This window comes from Lytechinus variegatus, chromosome 11 (genome assembly GCF_018143015.1).
Source record: "Lytechinus variegatus isolate NC3 chromosome 11, Lvar_3.0, whole genome shotgun sequence".
Taxonomy (NCBI): domain Eukaryota; kingdom Metazoa; phylum Echinodermata; class Echinoidea; order Temnopleuroida; family Toxopneustidae; genus Lytechinus; species Lytechinus variegatus.
The window spans coordinates 14,622,826-14,638,358 of record NC_054750.1 but is presented as its reverse complement, the minus strand read 5'-3'; the positions used below and the strand labels follow the sequence as shown (position 1 = coordinate 14,638,358).

Sequence of the window (15,533 nt, the reverse complement as noted above, 5' to 3'; positions counted from 1 at the left end):
TAGACAATCGAGACCCTGCAGTGAAAAGGATAATATGATTAGCTTGCAGTGAAAAGCATAATAAGATTAGCTATGTTGCTTACATACATTTAATTTTTAAGGTCATTCAAGAGTGTTAGAACAGCTCTAGAAAGAGGGAGAATGTTCTTTATAAAGACAATACCAGAAGCTTCTAGAATAGTGAAAATTATATATTATATAAGCTGGCAGTTTCATCATCACATCAGATCAGAATTTGAACTGAATGTGGCAGGGGCTGCGGAAGAGGGTGGGAGACCCACCCCCCCCCCCACACACACTTTTTTTCCAAAATCGTGTAAAAAAACGTACAGATGAATCTATTATATTGTGATTTCTTGCATGGTCACCCCCCCCCCACACACACACACACACATACTTTTGGTTGAGCCCTCCTCCCTCACTTGAAAAACCGTTCCGCGGCCCTTGTATGGTAACAATATATCACTTCAGGAATAGATGCACTTATCGGCACATTTTGGTTAAAAAGTTCGTTTACCAAAATGTGCATATACCAAAATTACCCATAACAAAGTTTACGGCACATTTTAATAAATTAGACATTTTGTAATTTTACGAAAATTTGCCTAATGAACCCTTGTCATTCCTGTCACGTTTGGTTCACGATACCGTCATGCCCTATAATATAGCAGTGCTGCCAATGAGTAGGGTTTTATCCTATATAGTTGGATTTCTAAGAGGAAAGTAACACTAAATAGGTTTGTGCTTTTTTTATTTGCAAGAACGATGATTTTTTTTGTATGTTTTTCTAATATTTTAAAGACAATAGGATTCTAGGCTTGAAAATATGATAAAAAGAAATATTTTTATTCTTTATTTTGTACAATTAAGGTTGGCAGATCCGTATCAATTTGTTGCGCACTTAATGCACGTTCTCCATTATTTTGTATAATAACAGTCCATAAAGAATGTGTATTATTAATCATAAATCAATTGTTTAAATGCTGGCCAGTGCTAGAATGTAAGACTACATCAAAAAGGCAAAATAAGAAAGGAAAATGATAAGGTAGAAGAAAACGAGAACATTTAGTATAATCTGAAGAGAAAGCCAACCATCATAAAAGTTCATCTTGATCAGAAGTCGACACGGCGCGCCGCGGCGTATCATGTCGGGAGGGGCACAATAATCACTTCGAGGTCTGAGTTGGACTTGCTTCTCTTGTATGTTATTTTCTATGAAGTATAAAAATATATGTAATAAAAATAATGAGATTTATAAATGTACCACGTCTGTCAAAGATGACACTTTTAGTGCAGCATTGAACGACCATCATGTTGAATTGTAAATATAATTATGCTTAAATTTGATTGAATGATGGACAATAAAGAAGTTTAATGTGAAAGGAAATTATTTACTGTAAATAAATAAGGGCGCGAAACAGTGATAATGAAATGTCTGAATAATGATGGATTACCCATTTTTCATTGAAAATGAATGGAATGTTATAGCTCCAAGGTTATAAGGGGTAGAACACGGTTAGGGGCGCCATCCGAAAGGGAAAGGAGACTTACGAATATTAAGGGAAAATCAATGAAAAGAAGGCAAGCAAAACGAAGAGTTTAAATTTATAACAAGAAATGTCTAAACTCTATATGATCGTACACTTGTTATTCAATTAACAAAACCAATATCACCATCGTCTTGCCGTCCTATCAAATGGTGTTGCCCATGAATATGATGAACAACTTGATTGGAGTGTGCGTGTGTGTGAGGGTGTGTGTGGGTGTGGGTGAAATCTCTATCGTCATGAAACCAAATAAAACATTTGAAAAGACGGTGTGCGTGTGCGCGTTGGAATTTGTTTTAAATGGTTGCTACCAGTAATGAGCCAAAGATTTTTAGTTGCGAGATATTGGGGCAAACTTTATTATAATAACAAGTTGCGAGACAGCAAAGCGAGCGAGTGAGCAAAAATTATGACATTATTAAAAAACAAACTTTGTGATAGATTTTGACATAATTTTCAGAAAAATATCATGTCACCTTTTGTATTTTATTTTGGGGGGCAAGCGCCCCCTAGACCCCCCCCCCGCCCCTCATATGTACACCACTGGTTGCTACCGTTACTGCCGCCTCCCCACACACCTTTCTGTAAGACTTTTTTTAATTGCATTTTATTACCTTGTATCGATGTTGACTGATCAAGAGCAAACATCGTGCAAAAACAGAAGGGCGACTGATGGGCATTCAAACTTAGACTTCAAACCCACTTGAACAATTTTGATCGATACGGTGATTTTCTTTTATCTCCATTTATCTTCAAACATATATTTGTCAATGTGATATGGTACGTGGAGATTTGGCATGAGTAGGATCACCAAGATGGGATTTTAAAAAAGAGAGATGGAGAAGAAAAAAAAACTATTTACTTATCAGCAAGGTAATAAAGCCATGAAGACGGAGGAGAGAGAAAATAGAGGGAGGGAAAGAGGGAGAGGGAGAGAAGGGGAGAGGGAGAGTGGGATTGAGTAGGAGAGAAAATTAAAGAGAGTTTGAAAAAAAAGGCAAATCGAACGAGGAGGTCAGAAGAGAGAAAAGGGAGGAAACGATCGATCGAGGGATCAGACAATAAAAATGAAGAAAGAATAGAGACAGGCAAAGTACAAAAATCAAACATGCTTGCGAAGACCCTGAACCAGCATCATAATGAAGTTCACGTGTCTTGAACTGAGACTAGCTGATATTGACAGAGTGCTCGTGTTTCTGAAGCAAACTCTGTTTGATGATCGTCATCTTCAGATAGGAACATACCTTGGTTGAGAGCGCACCGTAGTCCATTGAGCACCACGTCGTAACACTGCCACATCCGAGAGTTACACTTAATTCGAAGTCGATCTCGACCACCTAAACGAGGATGAAGACCTTGTTGCTCGCAGTAATGGTCATTCTGACCATCTCTTCAGTTAATGGCCAGGGTAAGTTACATTTTCTGTTAGATTAGGAAATTTCAAGCTCAATGAGTTTGAGGAAAAGCAACGAATTCCTCCAATTTCCCGCCCCTAAAACCAATATGTATCCTGTATTAAATCCTATCAGAATATGATGATGTCGGCTCATCTCGGCTATAAGTTCCATCTATAATAATCAAAGATTTATTTATCATAACTTCGTCAAAATGAATCAGACAAACGACCAAACATTGTAAAGCTTATGCAGCCTCCTCCGTTATCTGTTAAATGTAGATAATTCATCATCCATGCACGGATGAGATAAACAATAGAACATGACTTGTCTATATTCAAGAAAACCATGGCATGGTAGAGGAGACTCTAAGTTTTACAGTGAAAATGAACCCCTTTTTTTCTTACTCCCATTTTGCTCATAATGCTCTTTTATTTCTCATCTTACCCTCTTTTGTATATCTTCTAATAGAAAATGGTTTTGTATTAAGTGCATTAATTAATTTAGCTTCTTATATAAATTTTCAACAAACAAGAAAACCAAATATGAAAGGAATATTTGAAATATTCTTAGAAGAAATAAAATGGAGAGCAGATGTTAAAAAGAGTGTGTTTTTTGGAAAATGGAAAAAATAGAAAAAAATCAAATTAGGCATTTGTTTTTCATACCTACTTTTTGATATATCTCTTCTTATACCTCGTTGTCAATATTGTTATGTTAAATATTATTGTATATAATGCGGTTCTTTGGTTTAATGTACAGTGTCAGTGATGATGTAATTAAGAACATGCAAATAAAAATAGATATACACAGCTTGTTCAATTGAAAAAGAAAATATGTCGGTGCTATTGAAAATGTCAGTAAAAAGCAAATCGAATTGAAGCTTTGAATATGATGACAAAGGGTACAATGATCGTTCTAACATCATAAAACATTCAAAGATAAAAATATTTGGCATACTTTGATCCCAAATCGAGATGAAGTTGGGATTAAATCCATGTCCACAGCGGGAAATAATTTTCACCTGTACTGACTGATAAGAGCGGTTTGTATTTAGATTTTGCTCTAACTTGATTGAAAGTAAATGGTGTATCAGTATAAAGATTTTGACTTGCACATTAATTCTTAAACTGATCTATTGATTCATATCATTTGTACCTAAGAAAAGTTGAGAACTTCCTAACTTCATATGCATATGCCATAAAACTGCCCAGGAATAAGATTATATGCATTGTTTTTTTTTACACAATGATTTTTCAAAATCTGTCACACATATTCGATTGAAGGGCTGCTTTGGTTCGGCAACTCGTTTTCTCCTTCAAAAAAACAACAACAACCGCGTTTACTATTTATTCAGATCCTTCACATCTGCAAGAAAAATGAACATGATGAGGACCGTAGACCTTGTGTCTATTTCCCCCCTTTGGCAATTGTGGCTGTTTAAAACGCAGCTAAGAATGAACAGAACGGCTATTTTTTCCCGGATTTTTTTTCAAAATTAATGGTAGGCGGCGTTAGACGATGGTTTAACTCGGGACCGCCACGAGAAGCCACTTTTTAGGGGGTGGTATTCTTCAGTTATACCATTAATCGTTGACAGGATCAAAACGATATGTATGGCGGGGCATGGAAAATCGCAAAATGACCATAAAATCCGCGTCCAGAACAAAATTAATGTCGATAGTGTTCCCCGCGTTTCGGACTCAGGCATCTTCGACGTCTTTCGGGAAAAGGGTTGCTTTTTTCAGCACCATTTAGAATGGCAATCGCCAGTTCGGCATTATGGGACGTTTCTCACCCACCCAACCATTTAGAGTTGCTTATTTGATTGTACAGAGGTGAAATTTAATTGATAAGGCATAATATTTTAATACGAATTATTTATGAGTTGTTTGAGACTTATAAATTGCTTCAGTAAGCCGGATTTTTTTTAATGAACTGTATCAGTGGTGGATCCACAATTCCACAAGGGGGGGGGGGTGGCATGGGGCGGATGTGCCCTCCACCCCCCCCCTTGAGAACCTTAATCAAAATTTTTAATGTGAATATGCCGTTTTTACCTAAATGTGCCCACCCCCCCCCCTTGAAAGTGAGGATCTTTTTATTTTTATTTTTTTGCTTGTCTAAACTTGCCATCGGGAAAATGTGCCCCCCCCCCGTTAGGAAAATCCTGTCTCCGCCCCTTAACTGTATCATTATATGTTTCACATGTTAGCTGAGAACATCAAAGTATAGCCGATTTCACTTCTTACGCAATGACTGGAACACTGGGACCTGGGGGGCGTTTCATGAAAGGACTTGTCAGACGTTTTATCCGACAAGTCCCATTTTATCCGACAGTAACCATAGTAACAGTGCTTCTCAGCCAATCAAAATACAGAAAAGTTGTCAGATCTGACAACTTGCCGGACAAAAATGTTGATGAAACGCCCCCCTGGGTTCGCCCCCTCCCCACCTTTTCAATGAACGTTTACAAAGATATAAAAAAGACACCATCTGATTTTATTTTTTTTTTTTTACATTAGACCCGACGTTGCCCCCCCCCCACGTTAAGATCCGTTCTACTACCCATTAGGGTAACAAATAGGGATTTGTCTTTTCATGTCCCTTTGGTAGCAGAATTAGAGCATATCCTTCATATTACTTAGGTGCTAAAAGTTGCTTATCTTGTATGTTACGCAGTTTAAGTTTGCAAACATGTATTGCGCCGTTTTATTTACGGTAGATTCCTAAGGTTTTTGGAAACGGGTGGGTTGCCCGGTGCAGCCAATGTGGCGAGTGACCCACATCCCCCCCCCCCCCCTCCCCCGACTCTCTGTGGCGGGGATGGGGTACTTGAGCCGCTATGTAAAATCGGTGATTATCCTTTTGAAAAATCATATACCCTTGTTTTAGTACTTAAGTTAAAATAAATCATATCAAATTAGATGAATGTTCTATTTATACTCTGGTTTTCATAATGTGCCATGAAAACGAGAATAAAGACATGATCTGAGCTTCGATCATAGAATCGGTGATAATCATGTATTGATTGAAATGAACGGGCACGTTCGAGGGTATCATTTATCATTAAGGTGCATTTTCAATTGTTACGAAACACCCTAAACAAATACCACAGTGTCCACAGGGCTGATCCTCTTATGTTTACTCGAGACAAAGTACAGTCTTGAATAAAGTATACTCCCGCCCTCGTTCTGATCATAAAATCATAAAAAATATTTGAGTTGGCAGTAGGGAGAAATAGATATGCAAAGAGGTGTCCTCCCCTATTGAGTCAATATTTGATCCATCATAAAGAAAACGTGACATGTTTATGAAATTCATGGTTTACCGATAGCTGCTGGTGAGAAGAAGAAAATGAAAAGAGAAGAAGGGAAAAAAGACGGAAACAAGAAAATATCTAGCAAAGGATTAGGAACAGTGGTGTAGTTTGGTGAATATTAGAAATATAACTTGGGAGTAAAGCCACTAAAGGGGTGATTGATCGGTTGCCAACAACATAAATGTCCCGACCCGCCCTCACAAACTAAATGGTAATGATGATGATGATGATAATAATAATAATGATAATAATAATATAATAATAATAATAAACAATAATTAAAATAATAATGATAATATTAATAATGATAATAATAATGATAATGATGATAATAATAATAGTGATGATAAAAACGATAATAGTAACAAAATAGAGAAGCCATGATCAGGGTTTCACTCAATGTGGAAAACGTCCCCAACGACAAACGCGACTATCGAACGAAGTCAAAGAAGAACGTAATCATTGTTAATAGTCTTGCTCGGCAAAACAAAGCGTACATTGAGCGGGACATTTAGTTACACATTACACCCAAAGGTATCAGTTACCTATTGTCTCTGAGTGACATGCAATACAGCATGAGCTTCTACCATGAAATAACTGAAAAAAATAATTATTCCAAGCGACTGGGTCATGGTCTACAAGCCTTACTACTCCATGGTTATTAGCACAATCTAGATTTCTTTATTGAAATAGGATCAGGGTCTCATTGCCTTTCACCGATATTTTAATGTAAGTATTTCCCTGGAGTATTTCTTTTCTAACTTCCATTGTGCCCTGCACTCTCTCGCTCCACTGCAAGTATGTGCTGGTTAGAATTATACAGCATTTGATATCAACAAAAACCTTTTGTGTGGTTATGCTAAAAACATGTTTAGAAAGCGCAATTGCACTTTGGTCATATTTGAGTTCGTTCATTGTCAGTGTGGAAAGTAGTAGGCGTGCAAATACTGGCCCTCAAATCAAGGGTCCATGCTAAAAGTCTGTATATTTTCTTAATTTCTTCCTCAGAACATGCGGCGAAATCGTGCAAGAAAGGGACTTTGCCCGTTGACCTTTCTTCTACCAAACACAATACTTCTGACAGATTACAAATTAGTTACGAGGTCTGCTTTATAGTTAAGGGCGTCACTGTCACCTACACCCCCCCCCACCCTCTGAAAAAATCTCCCTTTTCAGTTTCGTCACGGTCTTCTCTTCCTGCGTGTCAGCCCACAACCGTTTACTTACCACAGTAAAAACAAAAAAATATCACGCTGTTTAAACCAGTCACTCTAACAACAAGATGTTTAAAGTTTTTTAATTGTTTAAACGTTTTTAACATCTTGTTAAGAATTCAACAACTTGTTTCAAACATTACACAATTGATGTTAGTGACGGGCTTAAACAACCTGCTTGAAATTGTAAACAGCGATTTTACAGTGTACATCGCTCAATTGCCATTTGCATTCCATTGCTTTATTTCTCTATTCAAAATAATAATTTAATTCATTTAACCCCCTCTCTCCCCTTCTCCCCCCCTCTCTCTTCCTCTCTCTCGGGTCCATGCTCTCACTAATCATTTCACCCTCCTCCCCCGGACCCTCCCTCTCTGATTACCTTTGATCTTTTATCTTTGCAGCCTTAATCTGCTATAATCATAGACATGGGCGGAAATCCCAAGGGGACAGGGGGCGCGTCCCCCTACCCAAAATAGTAGGGAGGACACAATATCAAATGTCCCCCTACTATTTTTGGTGGAAAGAAATACATCATTCAAATCGAAATAAAAACATGTATTTTGGACGAGATGACGTTACTTTTGGGGTGATAACATTTTTTTGTCTCCCCTTCCTTTGGGGCGAGATTTCCGCCCTTGTGCATATATAGACGAACATTTCCTGTTTTTTTTTTTTTTGTCTCCATCTCCCGGTCCATCTATATAGGGGGAAGAGACGACTCTCTTCAACAGGGCCCTGTACAAAATGTAAAGATTAAGGGAGGGGGCTCGTATGACCCCTCCCGTCCCTGGAATCGCCGCCAATGGTTATAATTATGTACTTCTATTGAGAAATAACCTTAATTGTTAACAAAAGACCTTGCCCCCCTCAATCGGTTTCTAGCCTGAATGCCTTCCGCATCTCCTTTTTTCGAATTCGCAGTTGGCCGCGATCACTCAAATATTGACATGTTCTGGTGAAATGCTACTAAAACGAAAAAAAAGAGAATGCAAAGCTAATAATCGTAAAGAACCTGTGAGTAATTGTGGTTCTCTATCCATCTGAACCTCTCCGGAGGGGTGGGGGTCATCGATATCCCTATACAGTCACAGAAGAAAGACGTTTATATATCCGAAAGATTCTAAATCTTGTTTCATGAATTCGATTAATGACCGTCCTATCAAGCCAACAATAAGCTGACTTTGGTAGGAATAAACGTAAACAAAATGCAATGCAAAATATGAAGGGTCTACCATTTTTCATTTCACTTTCATTAAAAAGAAGTAACCCTGTGGGCCGTACAAACGAGGGATTCGTTGAACTGAAAGAGGGGTGTCACATATCTGTTGAAATATCAAATACGTGTGCATGAATTTCAACTCATAATAGATTTGAAAATAAGAAAGAAAAGATTTTCACCATTTATATAACAACAGAGGAAATGATTATTTTACATCAAATCAATTACATTCTTGGAGGAGTAGATAAAATATTCTTGACGCATCAGTGCCTTCATTGGCCGTCCAAAAAATAGGGCCTCGATCAAAATGACATCATGATGATCATATCATAAACCGGGCTCTGTACACGCGGTATTGTACTAAAAGAAATAAATCCATCAAAATTTGTAATTATTATTACCCCGGTGCCAATCAAAATATGCTCAAAGTAAAGATTACAAAGCAACACCGGCGTATCTAGTTGGAGGGGTGGGGGCTTGGGGCAAAGAAACCGAAGAAATTTACAGCACGACTCAAGAAAAAAGGAACAGAAAAAAAACAGAAAAAAGGAGGGAAATTATGAAATGTGATGTTTCTTTCTAAATATTTCCCCTATGATATACATGCAAAAATACATGTATATCCTAGTATGTTTCTAATGTTCGCTCGCTTGTAAACTTTAAGAAATCTTGCCCTATATTCCATATTATATCCCCTCATATTTTTTTCTTTGCCTGAATACGTACAAGAGACTGCATAATCATGAAAAGGAGTATGTGGTTCCAACTCTGTATCACACCTCGTGATTTGAAATACGGTTCAGAAAGTATCACATCAAAAAGAAAAAAAACGCGATGACCAATTAAGTTCCTTGTTGCATCCTGCTTTAATGTTGTCTAACGTAGACATTTGACCAATCAGAATGGTTGTTTTCATTTTTATTTGATTATAATTCTCACAATCTGCCCTATTGATTTTTATTCATTTTTTTGTTACATAACAGCTGTGCCTACCTGTGATGCTTCTACGGGCATTTCCCAAACTGAAGTGAGTATAGACTTTTCCTGGTTTAATCATGTTCCTACCTATAGCATTTTTCATTTATTTCATATTAAACCCATGCAAAAATAAATAAATGAAATACTCTAAACTGTAAAGACTTTGTTTTAAATTTTAAGCGCGTTTTTTTTTTGTAAGCTCGTATTTTTTTATAACTGTATTAAAAATATTTGATTATTTTTTAAATGGTTAAAGTTTGTAAACAACTCGTTCAAAACTTTAAACAATAGTTGTCAGAGTGACGGGCTTTAGCGATGTGCTTAAATTTCGGAATACACTCTAAAAAGATCGGTCAAATTACCAATAATGTGTCTGACCGAGTTTCTAAACAATAATTTGGTCAAGTTTTTGCATTTTTTCGGTCGGATTACCCAAGAGAATTGTGATTTTGACCAATCTCTTTTAAGAGTGACTCTGTTCTCCCAGCGGGCCGGCCACTATAGCGTACCGACGTATCCCTCCCCCCCCCCCCCCCCCGACGAGCTTGATTTGAAGACTTTTTTTTTTGCTTGTCATTTTTTTTATGGTACGAAATCCTTTATTTGTGGTTGAAGACCTTTTTTTTTCTTGTCAAATTTTTGGACGGACGAATTCCCCCCCCCCCCCCCCCCCCCGTGGAAAATCCTAGGCCCTACATCAGTTCTTACAACAGCAATTGCTGAGCCTGGTCTACGAACACAATTATGACGAAAAGTATTTTCTAATACTAGGGTAATATTACTAAATATTCATTCATAAATAATTCCTTTGTTGTTTTCTTCCTTGTCCTATCTATACAGTGTGATGAATACGTCGCTGCAGGTGCCATAACTGTGACATTCGACGGCAAATCCGACGTAAGTATATACATCTATATTCTTTTTGGTTCTTATCAAACAATGAAAGAAAGAAAAGTGATACGTCCATAACGAGTAAAATAACAAGGGTTTATGCACGTGATATAATTACTTTGTTGAATTAAGTCGCATCGTCTTCGTTAATACATGGGTTTCACGGTTATTAATCACAAGATAATATTTTATATCAAATTTTCAAAAAGACTTTAACATATCAAAAATGTAACGTTCATAAGAATGATAACTTTTCTCCTCCCAAACTACAAAGAAACTTGCTAGGAACTCCGATGTGATTAAGATGTTGAATATCAAATGGTTTTATTGTGAATTGATCCATATTTCGTTCGCAAATTATATATATATATTACATTTCAAATGCTGTTTTAAATTGCCAACTATGGATGACTTTACACTCAAGGAGTTTTCCCGTAATGAAGGACAATTATCTCTCATACGATAATTCATTGAAATCTTTATTTTTCGTCTCTATTGTTTTTTTCTTTAGGTTTTAACTGATGTGGAAACGGAACTCTTCAAAGAAGTCATCGCTAACGTGTCCAACGACTATGTTATCCTTGAAGTTTTGTAAGTAAAATTATTGTTGTTATTTCATAGGCTGTTAGTAGTTACGCACGACTGGAACATGTTCTTAGGTCATGAATCAATTACATAGGGATATTACATAGCACCAAAAAAAGATAACAAGTCGTGCGTAAAGTCATTCGTATCTTACGAACAGCCGTTATGAAACACCCTCTGGGCTACAGGGCCTATAGGATACACAACTGAGCAAGAAATAGGTCATGCTTCTTGATATGAGGAAGGGGGCAAAAGTTTACATAAGTACATGCTAAGAAAATGGGAGAAAAGGGTCAAACGTCAGAACTACATATGAAAGCACTTTCCATTAAAAAAATGCGCCAGTGCACCTCCCCCCCCAAAAAAAATATATATATACATATATATTTATATATGTATATATATATATATATATATATGTGTATATATATATATATATATATATATATATATATTACATTTTTTAAATTCTCTTTCTTTTTCTAATTTGCTCTGAGGTAATGTGAGCATCTAATTATAGTTGTCAACGGCATTAAGGCAAATCTTTATGCGGTAAACAAGATGACATCCATACAGATGAAATTCAATTAATATCAAATTCAGATTATCTTATTTAAATGGTGAGCAGGAAAAAAATCATTAAAATTTTCAATTTTTCATATAACATCTAACATTTTATCTAACATCTTTTTAAATGATATTTTCACTTTTGACTTTCACATTTTGGAATGTGTTTCTTGCATGTTTATCATCCACCCCCCCCAAAAAAAAGATATATTAATAAGAATAAAAGTCATTACTACCCTTTTTACTTATTCTAACTAGGCCAGAGCATGTGATCATCGTGCAGCGTGTTCGTAACACCGCAACCAATGAATTCGGCCTGGTGTTCTTCGTGCTTAACCCATCCGGTTCCGAGTACATGCCCGTAGCACTCCGCAGGCAGGAGCTCTACCTGATGGTGAAGCTAAACAACGATGTCATCAATGGCTATCTTGGTCCCGATTTGGACATCACTGCCCAGGAGCCCCCATCCTCGTACCCATTGGCTATTCCAGCTTGGGCGATAGCTATCATTGGCTATGTCGGGCTGGTTATCTTTGTCTACTGCATCATGGTGTTGACTAAAGATTGGAGAAGGTATGTGGGCGAGGTTTAGATGGAATGAAAGGTATGGCCCCTTGCCCCAATCATTTCCTGGAAAAAGTCCCCAAATCACTTGATGGCGATGATGATGAAGACAGAAATCATGATTATAATTATAATACTGTTCAATATAAATAGAAAATTGTTACTTCCACTTCTACTACTATACTACTACCAATAAATATAATAGTGATGATGATGATATGATGATAATAAATATAATAATAATAATAGTAAAGTGCTTAGAGAAATTCTAATCGGTGCTATATAAATATTGAATCATTATCATTATAAATCAAAATACATATGACAAAAATAATAATGGAGATGATACTAATGCTTGGAATAATAAAATGACAATGATGATGTCATCCCACATGAACTATTCCCCAATACAAGTCACAGGTATTCCACATTTGCGTTGAAACACATTAAGTACTTCTTATGTGCCTATTTACGAATCAAGCAGGAAATGTCCAGAACAAAATGTTTTCATCAACAGCTTACTCTATTAAATTCTGTTTTGAGCTATGTACTCTATTTCATCCCTATAGGAAAAAGTCTGAAGAGTTTGAGGCAAATCTAGAGAAGGAGTACTATGCCAATACAAATGGAGTGACCGCAGCAGGTGATGAGATACCAATGAAGAAGATACCAGCTAACAATGACTACCAGGAGATTATGGAGACCAAGAAGAATGGTGGACTGTCCCAGATATCCATAGGAGTACAAACGCCTCGTCATGTCGCTGTTCAGGTAAGGGAAGACCATAAAGCCACCATTCATTCTAAAAGGGGAGGGAAGGTATAAAGCAAATAGTCCATGACTTTTAAAACATATATATTTCAAGCTAAAAGGAAAAAATATCAGTGGAAAATCACTGTTTATTTCATAAAACACTCCCTAGTTGGCTATAGATAATAGGTTCCTTGGCAGTCGAAGTCAAACCACTGGTGATCAATATCTCATGGGTAATAGGTTTCTTGATAATCCAAGTCAAACCACAGGTGATCAATATCTTATGGGTAATAGGTTTCTTGACAATTCAAGTTAAACCACAGGTGATCAATGTCTGTATAGGTAATGAGACACCACTGGCATTCATATATGCCACAAGGGGATTTCTGTAACTCCATTAAACACCTATAATCAAAATGTTTGGAATTGGGCTTTTTTTTAATGCGATTCCAGGGAAACCATAAGTGATCGAAGACCTCTTTTCAGATATATCTAACCCACCCTTGTTTTCCATATCTAACCCTTCTAGGTTGACCCAGATGAAATAGCAGGTGGGCAGTCTTCGCCCGCTCCGAGTCAGACAAGCACCACAGAAGTGGTGATCGAAAATGGCCATTCCACGATCGATGATGAACCTGCATACGACTCTCCAGATATTCCAGACACTGCCCCCATCGTTACCCAGACGAATGAAGTCAACGCCGATAAGGAAGCCGATGATGCAGCGGCGGCTATAGAGGGCGCTATAAATGAAGGTTTTGCGGAGGATGAAACAGACGTTGCTCAACCTTCCACGAACCTCTAGCTGTAGCTCAAAAACAGAGAAAGATCTCTCGTGTGATGTGATGGAAAGTGACCTGACCTCAGATCGACTTGACCTTGGAATCTCACATAGTCTTTGCACTTTTAAAAATTTTCTTATCTCTGTCTTGTTAGAATGACGAATTGATAGTTATATTATAATCAGCCTTGTAGCAGTTTGATGCACATGACACAAAGTCACTCTTGTTTTTATAAAGAGATTTTTTTTCCCTATATACAGCATTAATTATTAATTTTGACAATAGGAAATCAAGAAGGTTAATATTCATTGTATGGATAAAGAATGCTTAGCAACATAAAAAATAACGATTCGTAACATCTCATTCCTATCCTCATCTTTGATATTATTTCTTTATCTCGCTCTCTCTCTCTCTCCCTTTCTCTTTTTATGAACTCTCTGAATTCCTGTTGTCTATACACTAGGTCTGTTCAGTTTCAGTAGGTAAATCCCCCTCCCCTCCCTCTCTCTTTCTCTGCCTCTGATTATTCTCTGACTCTATCTCTCTTACTCTTTCATTTGATTTTTACTCTCTCTTTCAATTATGCAAATCTTTGATGTTTTCATCCAAATAATCTAATAATCTAATGGTCTAATGAGGGGGAAGATTATCATTACAGAATGAAAGGGAAGGAAAATCAATTATATGCAGCATAGATGATCCTGAATTCTTCTTTATGATTTTGTCCCAAAACTCTTGCCAGCTATTATGAACTGTGGAAAAGACGAAGATGATATATACGCATACCACAGGAACATTCAAGCATTGATTAGTGAATAAACATCACATTTGGCTTGTATCAACAATGAAAAATTGAAGGGAGTGCGGAAAGCTCTGTCGTAGATAGAGAATCAAACATTGTTCGTGAATATGTGTGTTTCATAATACGGTTCCATGACATTGCTCCAAAGAAAAATCTGCAAGTTAAGCCAAACTTAAAACCCAACCTAAAACAGGAACTAAACCCTAATCCTAATCTAACATTATTCTGAACAAAAAAAACTCCATTACAATCCCAACCCTGTACCCTCTGAGATATGAAGACCAGGGGCCTGTCTTACAAAGAGTTACGATTGATCCAATCAATCGTAACTCTATGGAAATCCATCAGTATCATATTTTTTTTCTACAGGAAATTTGCAACATGTTCTTTGTAAACAAAGGAATACACACCAATTTGTCAAGAAATCAATGGCTTTATGGATATACATTCATATGTAGAAAAATATTTGAACAAACATGCATTTCATGTGTTGACTTTGCTGGTTTCCATAGTTGCAATTGATTGGATCAATCGCAACTCTTTGTAAGACAGGCCCCAGGGCTCCGTAACACCAGTGTTTGGCTATTTGGTCATGTTACCATGGTAATTTTCATTAAAAAGCAAAGTTACCATAATAGTAACTTTAAAGCAATGGAGCCCAGTTCTCACCCACATCCCGCGCTCTCATGGTGTTGGTGATGCATGTATCATGAAACACACAAATGGTACATCAAATACATGTAGACAAAGGGAATATCCCAAATGCAACTATGGTCCCACAGTGTAATAATAAAACATGCTGATTGATACCCCTGGAAGTGATCAAATAAATTGCATTAAATTAAGCTTCATTGTCGTTTCGTGTGTTCTGTAAGATATTGTGAAATCTGTGTCATAAATATGGTACACTCT

The 15,533-nt window shown here is 36.9% G+C and overlaps 1 protein-coding gene across 1 annotated transcript; it reads left to right on the top strand.

The window, feature by feature from the left end:
• The first annotated feature begins 2,723 nt into the window (after positions 1-2,723).
• LOC121424351 lies at positions 2,724-14,837 on the top strand. The gene is made up of 7 exons (XM_041620001.1): positions 2,724-2,955; positions 9,683-9,726; positions 10,518-10,574; positions 11,080-11,159; positions 11,979-12,293; positions 12,854-13,055; positions 13,567-14,837. Exons 1-7 carry the CDS (start codon positions 2,895-2,897, stop codon positions 13,840-13,842), a joined length of 1,035 nt encoding a protein of 344 aa, XP_041475935.1. The 5' UTR covers positions 2,724-2,894; the 3' UTR covers positions 13,843-14,837.
• The last annotated feature ends 696 nt before the right edge of the window (positions 14,838-15,533 follow it).